The sequence below is a fragment of the Morone saxatilis genome, unplaced genomic scaffold (genome assembly GCF_004916995.1).
Source record: "Morone saxatilis isolate NCDOM2014 unplaced genomic scaffold, NCSU_SB_2.0 Contig7, whole genome shotgun sequence".
In the NCBI taxonomy this organism is placed as follows: Eukaryota; Metazoa; Chordata; class Actinopteri; family Moronidae; genus Morone; species Morone saxatilis.
The window spans coordinates 22,737,366-22,750,744 of record NW_023340246.1 but is presented as its reverse complement, the minus strand read 5'-3'; the positions used below and the strand labels follow the sequence as shown (position 1 = coordinate 22,750,744).

General features: G+C 43.0%; 1 protein-coding gene across 1 annotated transcript in view; it reads right to left on the bottom strand.

Annotated features, from left to right (window-relative positions):
* Positions 1-12,136: 12,136 nt before the first annotated feature.
* allc (allantoicase) overlaps positions 12,137-13,379 on the bottom strand; it is a 4,329-nt gene continuing 3,086 nt past the window's right edge. Inside the window, exons 9-11 of the mRNA XM_035678612.1 lie at positions 13,260-13,368; positions 13,048-13,166; positions 12,137-12,407 (exon numbers count right to left, since the gene is read on the bottom strand). Of these exons, the coding sequence (XP_035534505.1) occupies positions 12,225-12,407; positions 13,048-13,166; positions 13,260-13,368 (411 nt within the window). The 3' untranslated portion in view covers positions 12,137-12,224. The remainder of the gene's footprint in view (positions 12,408-13,047; positions 13,167-13,259; positions 13,369-13,379) is intronic.

Below are 13,379 nucleotides of genomic sequence, written 5' to 3'. Positions count from 1 at the left end.
GGGAGAGAGGGGAGAGAATTTAGCTTCCTGACAGCTTGGTGGATGAAGCTTAAATATGTATACATTAGTACAGAGCTACAATGTGATGGTCAGATAGTGGGTGGAGGTCACATAAATGGCTCAAAAACACTGCTGGCTCCAAACAGGAACTATTGGGGAAGTGTGGACCAGAAGGACCCCTTTTCCACCTAACTAGCTCTGGTTCCTGAACCGGTTCCAGTCAACAATAATTAATCTTCTTATCAGGAATAAATCTGCCTCCTGTGTGATTTGTCTGTAGCTGAATAGTGTCTGCCTATGCTGCCGTACTTTAACCTCATACTGGTACTGGGAGAGACTGATTTCTGAGGTGGTACACGCTGTAAAAAATCCATTTACAGAAATGGAAATGAATATTTTCTGCATTTAGACTTCAGCACCAACGAGGACGAGAGAAGATCTTCATGCTGAGTTAATTTCATCAGCAGATGATTAATGTGAGTCCAGACCGAACTGCAGTCACCTGACTGAACTGGATTCGCTCCAGCAGCCCGAGGTCCTCCAGAAAGGTCAGTGGGGATGAAGTGATGAGTTCACTGTCAGCTGGGACCCCTCTGTGAGCAGGACCGTTTCTGTCCCGTTTCAGTGATGGATGGGGGAGTGTCAGTACCTGCTGTGAAGGCCCCCCCAGGTGAGACGTGTCCTCCTGGAGACGAACGGCCCGTTGACACCATTACCTCTAACAATGGAGGGAAAGGTCGTCCTGTCAGCGTCCTGCAGGGTTTCACACTGGATGAAAGTAAATCAGTGAAAACAAGAGACTCAGCAGTTTGTAAAAAACCTTCATCAGTGGAGAAAAAGGTGCATTCAGGTTTGTCCAACACTTCAGACTGAAGAGTCTCAGCAACTAAACAACTTTTATTAAGATTTGATCATTTAAGGTGTCCATGTTGAAAAGAAGATAAAAGCATCCAGTCAGCTGGCCAGGGAATCTACATTAATCAGCTATCGAGGTACATGTGATACCAGAATCCTGGAAAAACTGGGAATTAAGAGATTAGTTTTCCTGTCATGGAAACACCTGGAATTTGATCAAAATTACCAAAAATCCTGGAAATGATCTGTGTTGTCATACCTGAGACTATCAGGTTCAATGTGCACTAAGAGTTAACGTTTGTTTCTGTAATTATTTCTGCAGCTGTTGATTAATTTCACAATCAGTTTTCTGTTTGATTATTATGCTCAACACTGAAGTCGCTTCTCGTCTCCGTAGACTGACGGCGCTTCTCGTCTCGTTAGCAGCAGTTTCTCTCATCATCTCCATCAGCCCCCAACGTACGACATTCAGCATCACAGCAGCAACACTTCAAACACTCTGCAGCCACGGGGTGCCCGGCTCGTCACTGCATATTTAATTAACAGGAATGGATCCCCTGCTGCGGCGACGGAGTTCACCGAAGTTCACCGGCAGGTCGTCGTTTGATGTTTCCTCGCCGCTGCCGGAGCTTCCTGTTTGCCCGACCTGACGGAGGATCTCACATCCAAATGATTCCTCAGCCGACGTCTCTTTTGTCAGCCCTTTCCACATCGTTAACACTCGACGAAAACTGAGTCATTATCAGCTCACCTGAGAGCTACGGAGGACAAAACATGACTTAAAAAAACATAAATAAATGAAATTGTAACATTAGTGCAACTTTTGACAGCCAGACATACACAGGAGAGAGGAGGTAGAGAGAGAACAACATGCAGCAGTCGAACCCAGCTGAGCTACCACCCAAACATCACATGCTCAGATTTTTTCCACCCTTTGCCGTGGCTAAAGAACAAGATAATTAATAACCTACAATAAGGCAGCCCACCACAGCCTAATGTGTCCCACCACATGATGAACAGAAAATATTTTTCCAGGATCGATTAGTAGATAATGTCCCCTCGCTCTGCTGCTCCTGTACGCTCTGCAGACACACAGAGAGACAGGCAGACACTCTCTGGTGCCGATGTGGCGAATAAGCATGAAGCAGGTAAAGTAACATTAAACAGCAGTGAACACGTCGCTCAGATCCTCACACTGCCCATTTTTCCTGCCTCTAACACATCAACTTTGAGGACCAAATGATCACTTGCTGCCTGATATACCCCCTGACACTGACAAGAGCCATGATACCCAGATAATCAGTTACTGGCAGAGCTCACTGTGTTAGGGCTAATCGCTGTATAGTCGTCGTGTTGTTGATCGATTCAGCTCCAGGTATTGACAATATAGTTTAAAGTTAAAGTTAAATCTGCTGATAAATTTAAGCACATCATGCGTGGTGACGGAGGCAGGTGGGTCGTTGTGTTTGAATAGTTTCTGTTTTATTGTGGATTTTGTTGTATTTCATGTTTTAATATGCTGTGATTTTGTACGGCTGCTTCCTCGGCCAGGTCTATTGGAAAATAGATTTTTGATCTTAACGGGACTTCCTGATAAAATAAAGGTAACATAAAAAGATTCTACATATTATTCTATCAACGTGCAGAGCGACCTCCCTCTACTGGTTGAAACCATTAAATATGTTTATTTCTGCTGCAAAGTTGGGCTTTAAATAAAGACATAAACAATAAAAGATAGATACATTAAATCTAATGTTAACTTTTAACTATAGAGTACTGTTAAGGTTGATAGCTCACTGCATTTGTCTCTAAATAATTAATAACTGATGACCCATTTTACATATTTCTTAAATATTTGAATTAGTCATTTTTAGTCCTCCGTACAAACTGGTGTCTTTAAACTGTTGAGACGACTCTTTGGCTGAAAACTGAACTCTGAGCAGTTTGGTTCCCTCCGTCACATCAAAGCGAGGACGACTCGTCTCGGTGAGCAAAGACACATTTAATAAGAGGCTGTCTTCTGCGTTTGCTGTCAGAGTTTAATGAGCTCCTCCAGGGCTCCTCCAACATGAATAATGTATACTTTATTCTATTTCAGAGCCAACAAAATGGCTTCTGTCTTCTGGATGGAGCTGGCTGGAAATGAAAAAGGCCCGAGGCGAGACTCCAGGACGCCGCTGCCACGTCAACAGAACAGAGACTTTAACGGTGGACACTGTACAGGAGCAAGAGGCGGTGATAGTGAGGACTTCATCCCTGATCAGTCAGCTCACCTGAAGACTCATAACAGAGACAGCTAGAAAATAATGGAAGTCCTCAGAGAGGTCTGCTCTGACCCATGAAAACTCCACACTGATAGAACCAGCCCGGAACCCAGGTCCTTGTCTCTGTGAGGCGACTGTGCCACTGAGCTGCCTTTACAGCTTAGAGTCTGGATCACAAACGTTAGCTGGCTTTTAGCAAGCTTGACTATCTGGACAGTTACCATAATGTAACTACAAACTATGGCATCTAATCAAAATGACCATTGTGTGTATAATTTATCTGAAATCTAAACTTACCGCTCAGATTGAACTATTGAGTGTTCATTGAGCAACGAGTGAACAGACAGTTAATTTGGCTGAATTGGACTTCATTCCCTTTAAGATCTTTAACAGTTGATCACAAATATACACTTTTAAAATGGTAAGTTAAGAAAAATATTTAGATGATGTTCGGATCAACAAAGTCGTCTCACAAACCAGTTAACTCGACCCACCTGGACGTACCTGTTCTCTGCTCCCTCGAAGGTCAAATCACTTAAAAGCAGTGGGAAATTTATGAGATCAGTCATTTCAGTTACTCTCATATATATATATATATCTCATATCACTTAGCTTCAGTTGTCGTGTCCGAGGTTTGATTCTGTGTCTCCCCCGTCGCTGGTCGATGTCATTCACTACCCTATTATCTTTAGAGTGAAGGCAACCAGAGACAGCACGAAGATCAGACTGACGACTTTCATCAGTCAGGAGAGAAAACTTTGGATGGACATTTACAAATGTTTAAATTAACGACAGTTGGAGCAACAGCAGCTCTCACCCCAACCATCCAGTTCAAATGAGAACTCTCGAATAAAGACATGAAATACCTCCAAAAAGAAACTTCAAACTATATAATTCAGAGATGGAAACCAGAAATGAAGGCAAACAAACAGAAAACTCTGGTAGGACAGACACTGTTCCTCACCAGGAATCGAACCTCTGACTCCTGTGTAACGACCAGTAATCTTGACCACACGTAGGACATCAGTGAAATATGAGTATTACTCAGCTCAGCTTTAGACTTATTTTCTGACTCCGTTTGAGATACGTCAGTCACTGCTGATTGAGCATAATGAGTCCCGGTCCCAAACAGAAGACACTACATTATACTGGAGAATAAAGAGGAAATACAATAACTGATACCAGTTCAATGACTTATACAGGTATTCAACATTGAGTGGGTACATATGAACCAGTTCCTTCTGCATCTTTAAACTTTCAGAAAAGGACTGCTCTGCTCCTGCTACACCCAGATCACATTTCAGTTTGTTTGTACTGTTCGGTTCGCAGTGCTGTGGGGTGAAAGGTCAATGAGAGCTGGGAGGAGGGGTGATATAAGGGGTCAAGGCCACCGGAGGAGTCTGAGAAGGCAAAACAAGTGCGAGAAAGAAGGAGCGAGAGAGGCTGGAAATCCTGACAGCAGATTAGTTTGTCTTTCTGGAAGATTTCAAAATAAAAGCAAGTTGACTGACAGTTGCTGTGTGGCCCAAACAGGGTGCGAGAGTTTCTCAGACACACTCACAGCTCCACCCGAAACACTTATATTAACCGTCTGTCCAACACAACAACCGGATTATTAGAGTTAAACTACAGAAGAGAAAAACTAAATAAAAGAGACAGTAAAGACTTTGGTTTGAGTATTTAAACCTGTTATATATTTTTATCCACTTGTTTTCAACAGAAACACGTTTTTAAGTCAGACAGTGTTAAGACAGTGTGAATGTCTCCAGGTGAAGGCGTATTGACGGACACACAGACGCTAATCAGCTGCAGCAGGAGGATCCATATCTGTCTGATCCTCCTCCAGTCTGGATTAAACCGTGTTCCCAACAGGTTTCACTCTGCAGACGGAGGTTTTCCTCTCAGATCAGCTGCAACACGTCGCAGCAAACACTAATTACCGTTCCAAAGGAGCTCTAATTACTGGAGACAAATGAGACAAACAGAGACGGATGTTTCCAGACACTGCTGGTTGTTTGTCCGTCTGCCTTCGACGCTCGCAGACTGGCCCACAACCAGCGATCAACCTCAAGGTAATAACTGAACTGAGTTAACTAGCTTAGCTCGACTACATGTAGCAGTACGTTAGCGTTAGCACGTTATAATGACAGATGAGCAAGTTTACCAACTCAGCCATCTAAATTAGTTGTATTCATATTCAGAATGGCTTAAACTGGACGTGGGTGGTGCTTCAATCAGAAATGGGCCAAACTAACTGGAAGTTAACTGAAATTAATATGGGTTGATTAGAAGTTGCTATATTTACAACAGCCTTATCATTGAACAAGAGTAGGAGAACTAGTTTTATTATAAATGTTGCTAGATGCGTGCAGACATTTTACTGCTCAACTCTACTATTAACATTATTTCTACTTCTATTATTTCTTCATAAACGACCTCTAAACCTGATGAGTTTTATGTTGTTGGCTGGAATCCCAAATGTTTCCAACAATGTTCAAACCAGCAATGACATATTGTACGTTTAATGTACTGAAACTGGCATTGTTAATATGTCATTTACAGCAAAGTCAGTTTATTAAACGGTTTTTATTCGTCTTTTTACAGGTTTCCTTTATCCTCAGTAACCAGCATGTTCTCATCAGCAGGTCCACACGCTGTGGATCAGGATCAGTATGCGGATCAGGTGTCACCTGTGAACGAGCCGGTTGATAATTATTGATCGTGTATCTCTATGCGTGAGCTAACAATTCTCATCTGCATGCAGCCCGCAAAGACTCAGACCACCTTGTGTGTCAGATCCAATGTCTGCTGTACTCTCTGTGGAGGGGATTCATCATGTAACATGTTGATACTGGGTGTCCACATTGCGTTATCGTCTCCTGATCAGACAATCAGCCAACACATGGACGAATATACACAACCTAGTCCTGCTAGAGCTGGAGGGCAGCAGCCGACAAATACAGACGCGAGCAGTGTTCAGTTAGTTGCAATCTGCAACTTCACCTCTAGATGTCACTAAATCCTGCACACTGATCCTTTAAAGGAAATGGAAACACCTTCAGAACAGCAGGAAGTAGGTATTTGTGATAAAGATGGATGTATTGCTGTGTGATGGTAAAACATGAGAGCCACAAACTGACCCATAATGTTTCTGTGTGCCGAATCGATGCACGCTAACGTCACTTCTTTTAAAAATGTCAATCCTTGTGAACTCGTTGCCTCCACCTCTCTCTGTCTCTCTATCCCTCTCTCTCTCATTTCTAAACACTGCAGATCTGAGCGAGCGAGGGGCGAGCAGCCGAGTGTGACGAAGAAATGAACTGATGGGAAGAGAGAGAGAGAGGAACAGTCTGTGTTCTGCATACTGATCGACTGTCTGTAATAAAGCAGGGAAAGATATTCTGGCTGTTGATTGGCCGGCTCCCTGGTGGCATCTGGTGGCATTAAGATTGCATGAGCGCACACACACACACACACACACACACACACACGAACACACACAGAGGTTTAAACTCTTTCTTTGAAATATAAATGTCACTACAACAAACAGAAGTGATTCTCTCTGCAGTTTCATATAAATGAAATAAAACCAGTGAAATATATTCTATTTATAGGTTTTATATATGAGATTATAAAACCATAATAAATACACAACCAACCATCCGTCCCCCAGGGGCCGATTGAGAGGTCTAGGCTTCACTTTGGGGAGCGGCCATGTTGTATGTATGTCGATGACATAATGTTGTAGCTATGTGCAGCCGTTTTCAGACTGAACTGTTGTGTGTCGTTGGTTTAATGGTAACTGGAGTGATGTGCGAATTTGAACATATGACATATGTCCAGCCATCACCTCATATATGAGTTCAGCAAGAAGAAGAGCTGAGAGGAGGAATATTATGGAGGTTGCATTCAAAGGAGACCGTAACTTTAAAGTTATCTTATTAGTTTAATAGCTCTAATCTAATGATATAATCCAAACATTTATTTTAGTGAAATACAACAGTGTAGAGCAAACAGTCTGAAGTGAAACACAAAGATGGAACAATCATCGTACTCTGTGTGACGTTGCGATCGCAACAATTAATGCAAATTCTGCACAACCTTGCAGCTGTAGTTTGCTTTAAGTTTCAATAATTAAAGCAGCAGCATAAACACTGATCCACATGTCACCAAACTATTAGAGATTTTATTCTCACTGGAATAACAGAACAAAAAAAAAAAAAGCTTTCTAGCCCCAAATTTTTTTTAAAAAAGAAGCCTGAAAACATACATCACAATCATTTTCAGAAAAGCTGGTAAGAATCAGACATTTTATGCCTCAACAATCCCAAAAAAGCCTCCAAACTCCTGCTGCTCAAAGTCTTGAGCTGTGAGAGTACCTATTCTGGAGTAGGAGCTAAAAGCTAAAACTGCTTTCTGTTTGTTGGAGACACACAGAACGGGCTGTCTCCAACTGCTCCTTGAACTATCAAACGCCTCATGTTCACTGGAGATTGTTAAAAGTATTCTGGGAAATGTAGGAAATCACAACCTGGAGTCGAAGCTAATGAGACAGGCAGAGAAAAACAAGAAGAATTCATCATCAGATCTGTTGACTCAGGTCTGATGGAGCTCTGCTGTGGATAATAACTTGTCCTTGGGGCAGCATTACAGAAACAATAAAGGATTCATACAAACAAAGCGCTCACATCGATCTGTCCTCTCGTGTGTTTTCTCTGATCGTTTGCCGGTGAATCAAACAGGAATAACGAGCTCAGACAAAATGCACCGCGGCCTCTGCGTTCTGCTGACTCTGCAGTTCTCAGGACAATAACAGTAACGGCTAACGGAGAGCGTTTAGTCTGAACAGTGATGGGAGACTGATGAGGGCTCATCTGTGACCTTCAGCTCACAATGAGATGCACATGAGGACGCCAGCTGCTGCTTTATCTCATCCAACAGATACAATAATCTGTATTTTAGGAATATTCTGGAAGTTTGTGCTCATTCTTCCTACGTTCTCACTCCTGAAGACAAACTTTAAACACAACACATCAGAAATGAGACGGCGTGTGACAGAAAGCTGCTTCAGTTATTGAACGGGACGGCCTCGCCGATCAATCAGCTGACCGTCGCTGCGATGGAGAAGCAGTCAGCTGTCGGCGGCAGCGAGAGGCCTTACAGAGAGCCCGTCCCTCCATCATTATCCTGATGCAGCACAGCGAGGCGGGAGGTCCGGACCCTCATACTGGATGCTGGAGGAGGGTTTTGATTTGCTCGGTGTTATGCGGATGAGGCCGTGGCTCTCTCTCGGGGGATTCACACTGACACGGTTTTACCAGATTTCTCCAGCGAGGGTCGTTGGAAATGTGATTCAGGGGTCTCGGGGGAAATAAGCATGCAAGGTGCTGCTGCTGTTTGCCCGTCAGGCAAAGTAATATCCTCAGCCCGTTAGACGCAGAAATAATCTGCACGGGGCCGAGCTGAGGGATGCCTGTACCCCCGGGACTGTGAGCGCCGCCTGGGGAGAGTCTGCCGGGGTTTACGAAGCCATTGTCATGCTCAGAGTCAATGTCCTCACAGACAGATGGTGGGCAAGAACTAACAGCCGCTCTGTGAGGACGCACTGCGACTTAAATGCTAACATCAGCATGCTATTATGCTCACAATGACAGAGCTAACATGCTGATGTTTAACAGGTAAAATGTTCACCATCTTAGTGTAGCGTGTTAGCATGCTAACATTTGACAACTAAAACAAAACAAAGTAGGACAGAGCTGTGAACAACACACGTCCTCGATGACGTTGTTTTTGTCCCTTTGTTGGTTCTTAAAGCTGCAGTGTGTCACGTTAATATAATATAATATTCACAGGTGTGTTTTCTTTAGTGTTTAATCAGCTGAAAATAAGAATCAATATGTTACCTTAGAATGAGACATTTTTATCTTCAGAATCAGAATCAGAATCAGAATCAGAAATACTTTAATAATCCCCGTGGGGAAATTACTTAAAACTGGTGGAGTCCGCCATGTTTCTACAGTAGCCTAGAACAAACAAACCAAACACTGGATCTAGAAAGGGGGACGTTTTTGTGTGCATGATGTGGCCACCGTAGTTTCTGCTTCGATACATTAATAGCACCGAGCAAATTGCGTCGATACGACCGAGTATCAAAGAATGACCAACGGCTAGTGATCTTCTGAACAAAATTATAGTAATTCTACTGTAATGTATAATGATTCAATATAACTAATGATATCAGATTCACGCTTTCTTACCAACAAAAGTACATTTAAGAAAAAACAAACATTCCTTTATTTCTCAAACATCTGCTAAATATATTTTCTCCTGAACTTCCTTCTTCAGATTATAGAATCGTTTTTATTTAAACTGTGCAAAACAAAGCAGATTTCTTTTTTTTTTTTTATCAAAGTGAACCTTTGGTCTTTGAGCCTTGATACCACCATCCACAGTGTTGTTATATATCTTTACATTTCCACGTTCTTCTCAAATCAGTTTTTCATTTTAAATGTCACAGTTGTTTGAACGTGGTCCAGTGCATCAAACTCACCTTATTCATAATGTCCCTCAGATAAAACAGCCTGACATGTTGTAATAAACACATCCAATATGGAGTCTTATGGAGACTGACTCACTGCTGGAGCCTCTAGCGGACGTTAGAGGAACTGCAGGTTGCTGACTGATCTAGACCTCTGTTGGTCTTCCTCGCTCTAACTCTGGCTTGGGTTAAAAATAAGAAATTTAAGCATTAAATGTAATTAAATGTATCATTGATTGGTCAGATATTTACAACAAATGTGTTAATTAATCCTTAAAATCTACTTTTTAAAAGGTTTTAGATTTTCAAAATGGAAATGAAGGAATTTTGATTTAACAAGTGTTTTCAGGGATTCATTGTATCATAGCGACCGATGTGGAACAGATCAGCTCAAATCTCCTTCTCCTCCTCTTCCTCCCTCTTTACATGATGTCTTTCATGTCTGTCTGCACATGAACTTCCTGTCAGCAGCAGTCAGACTGGCTCTCTACTGCCCCCTGCTGTCAGCTCACAGCAGATGCAGGAAGATATCCCAGGTAGGTTCTCATGTTAAATATGGAGTCAGAGATCGAAAGAGAAGAAGAGCGTAAGTGTGGTTGTAATGGTGTGTTGAGGGGGGATGTATAAAAGGTTAAAGAGCAGAACATGATGGATATGATCTCATTAGAGGAGGGAAGCCGGGCTTTAATTTCCTCTCTGTGCTTCATCTTTATTACGGTCAGACAGCCGATCGATGGTCGGACCTCCAGCACAAAAGCCGAACAGGGAAATCAGATCAGACCACAGATCTGGATTTATAGGGGCTCGGGGGGTCAGGGTTGGGTTCAAGGACATGCTGGCAGTGCAGGGATCAAACCTGTGTGTCAGAACCATAATTTCTGTGTCATATTATTTAATTATTATGACTTTTGATGTGCAACTCGGCAGAGATGAGAAGGAAACAGGATGCCTCATTCGTTAACTACTTTAATCATCAGCTTGGAATAAAGATCTACTATGCATTCTTTTATTTTTTAATGCAGAAATAATTTCATTCTCAGTATTAACATTAATAATTTAACAGAGCTGATGGAAGTAGCTAACGGTGACGGTGCTGATCTGTGTATTTGTCCTTTTTCCTCCATATTGATGCTACCATAGTTCAGTAGGCTATGGAGTTAAATGCTTTCTTTCTTTTATTTGTGTTTATAGTTTTTATTTTGGACTTTTTGGTGTAACGTGAAATACAGTCCGCAGTCCTGAATCTCTTCCCTAGGATGGCGAAGGCTTGACATAGTTTGCAATAAGGAATATAATAAGGAATGTGGCTCCATATTGATTATTCTGTGTCTAATGTTAATTTCCTATTGATCATTGCTGCCTGAAGTCAGGGTGCAAACACTACTGGTACATTATTGTTTGAACTAAATACACCTGGTTTTAGTTTTAGTTTTAGTTTTACTATAACAACCTTTATACCCTCTTCTACAGGCACCGTTACACTGCTGGTGGCAGCTAACGTAGCCTGCAGCAGATACAGACGTCTCTCACCCACAGATTGTTTCATTTCCAAACGTAAAGCCAACCAGCGCTGACTCAAGTGACATCACCTGAGGACATTTATCACACACACACACACACACACACAGCGAGACTGGTCGGCCCACACATGGAGGCTAATTGCCATAATTTCGTCTGAGCGGTTGACACACGTCCGCCTCACTGCTGAGGCTGCCCAGACGGTGTCAAAGGTCAGGTCCAAGCTCAGCGCTGTGAGTGGCTGACCCCGCCACTCAAACCGAGCAGGACGAAAACACGTCTGCATACAGAACATTACAGCCTCGTTCTGATTGATTTGTTTTCCATCCTTTACTTTGTGTCTTTACTTTCACTTAATACAATTAACTGAAGATTTTTGGTAAACAGATTGATTTTAGTGACAGTCCAACAGGAGTAAAAACTCCTTTGTGTTGTTTTTATTTATTTTGTCCCCTGGATGCAAGTCAGGCTTCCCATCTGGGAGAATATATGACTGAACTCAGTCTTTGATGAAGACGAGGTTAATTCAGTTCTTCAGTGGGTGGGGGGGCTGAGGGGGGAGGTGGGTGACAGCACCGCCTGAGGCTGATTAAAGTTGACCTTGGGTGGGTGAGGAAGAGAAAGATTGAGAACTACTGACGGAGGAGAAGACTAAAGGGAATCAATGAGCAGGAGATCAATGACTATCTGATTTTTTTTATCACTAATTTTGAAGAAGAGATGGAGACATCATTGATCCTCTGATCGGTTATTGCAGGTTATTAATTGAGAAGAAGTGTTCAGCTGACCGATGGAGGACATCCAGCCGATGAGACTGAATCTAAATGAGTGGAGGAGGAGAAACAGAGAGGATTGTGGGAAGGCACAGTAAACTGAATCTCATTTGTTCAAAACAAGACATTGGAAGACGCCAACTGAGACGGGCATTTTATAACAAGATATCAGTGTCACACAGCATTATGGGATGTGGTATTGTGAAACACAGATCAGAAACGTTCCATCCTCTCCGTGTTCGACATCCTGGTGATGGAGGACAAGCGCTCGGAGGATCAGAGTTTGGACGCCGGTCTCTGCCGACTGGCGGCCGGAGCTGTGCCGATTGGCGCCGGTCGACCCCAGAGGCGGAGCCGGCTGACTCCTCCGTCCGGGCTGATGGTGAGACGGACGTGAGTGACGGGTCGGCTCACAGTCAACTCGACCTCACTGTAGAGATGTCTGTGGTGAGGACGGAGCTGACGGGGAGACAGCAGAGAGACACAGTTCCTACACAAACACTCTTCAAAGGTTAATTCTGCTGTTTCCTGTTTTATTTTGTAATGACTATAACAATAACTCCTTTTTGCTTGTTTGAATTCACTTCCTGTCTTTGTTGGTTTTTCCTTCAGTTTTGATTTTCATTTCATTCTTTTAATAGAAAGAATTGAACGTATTTATATAAAATGAGCAGGAAGTAACAGCTCTGTGAGAGAGCTACGGAGCAAGCAACCCAATAACCTATGTTATCAACCTCTTTGCAATGAAACCAGAGTTTACTCATTTAAAGTAAAAATCCATCTTATCCTGTAATTATGTCTAATTACGTTCTTCTCCGAAGCGGTTTTAAAGCGGCTGTGCCTGTAGCAATGCGTCCCTAATCTCTCACTGTGTCCTCCTGAACTAAGGTATGCAACCTTAAGCACCTGTGTAGACCCGTCCCACTCTGCCTCTGATTGGCTTGTGTTCATTGCCCTCGTTGGTTAGGTTTAGGAATGAGGAGTTAGATGGTCAGAGCCAATCAGAGGCAGGCGGTAGGGGCGGTGATAAAGAATTAACTTTAAATTAACTTTACTTCGAGAGCTAAATGAAGTGATTCCACAGATAGAGCAAACATACTTTCTGAGGGGGAAGGAGGACCTCCCATTTCCCAGATTTCCACCTTGTCCTGATGCACTCAGCTTCCTCCTCTGGGGTCAAAGAACGGGCCTCGATCCTGCAAGAGTCCGGGAAGTTACCTGTGTGGAAGAACGCCGGTCAGGTGTTATTTTCATGCTCATGAATAAAAATTCAAGACCTTTTCGAAGAAGACACTCAAGGTTTGTGTCGACCTTTGAAGTGGTTGGTGTCGACCTCGATGCTGCTGATCACTCCGGGATGACCGAGACGAAACACGGCCCACTCCCAACCGGGGACCTGCAGGATCCCCTGCTGGTCCACCTGCGAGACAG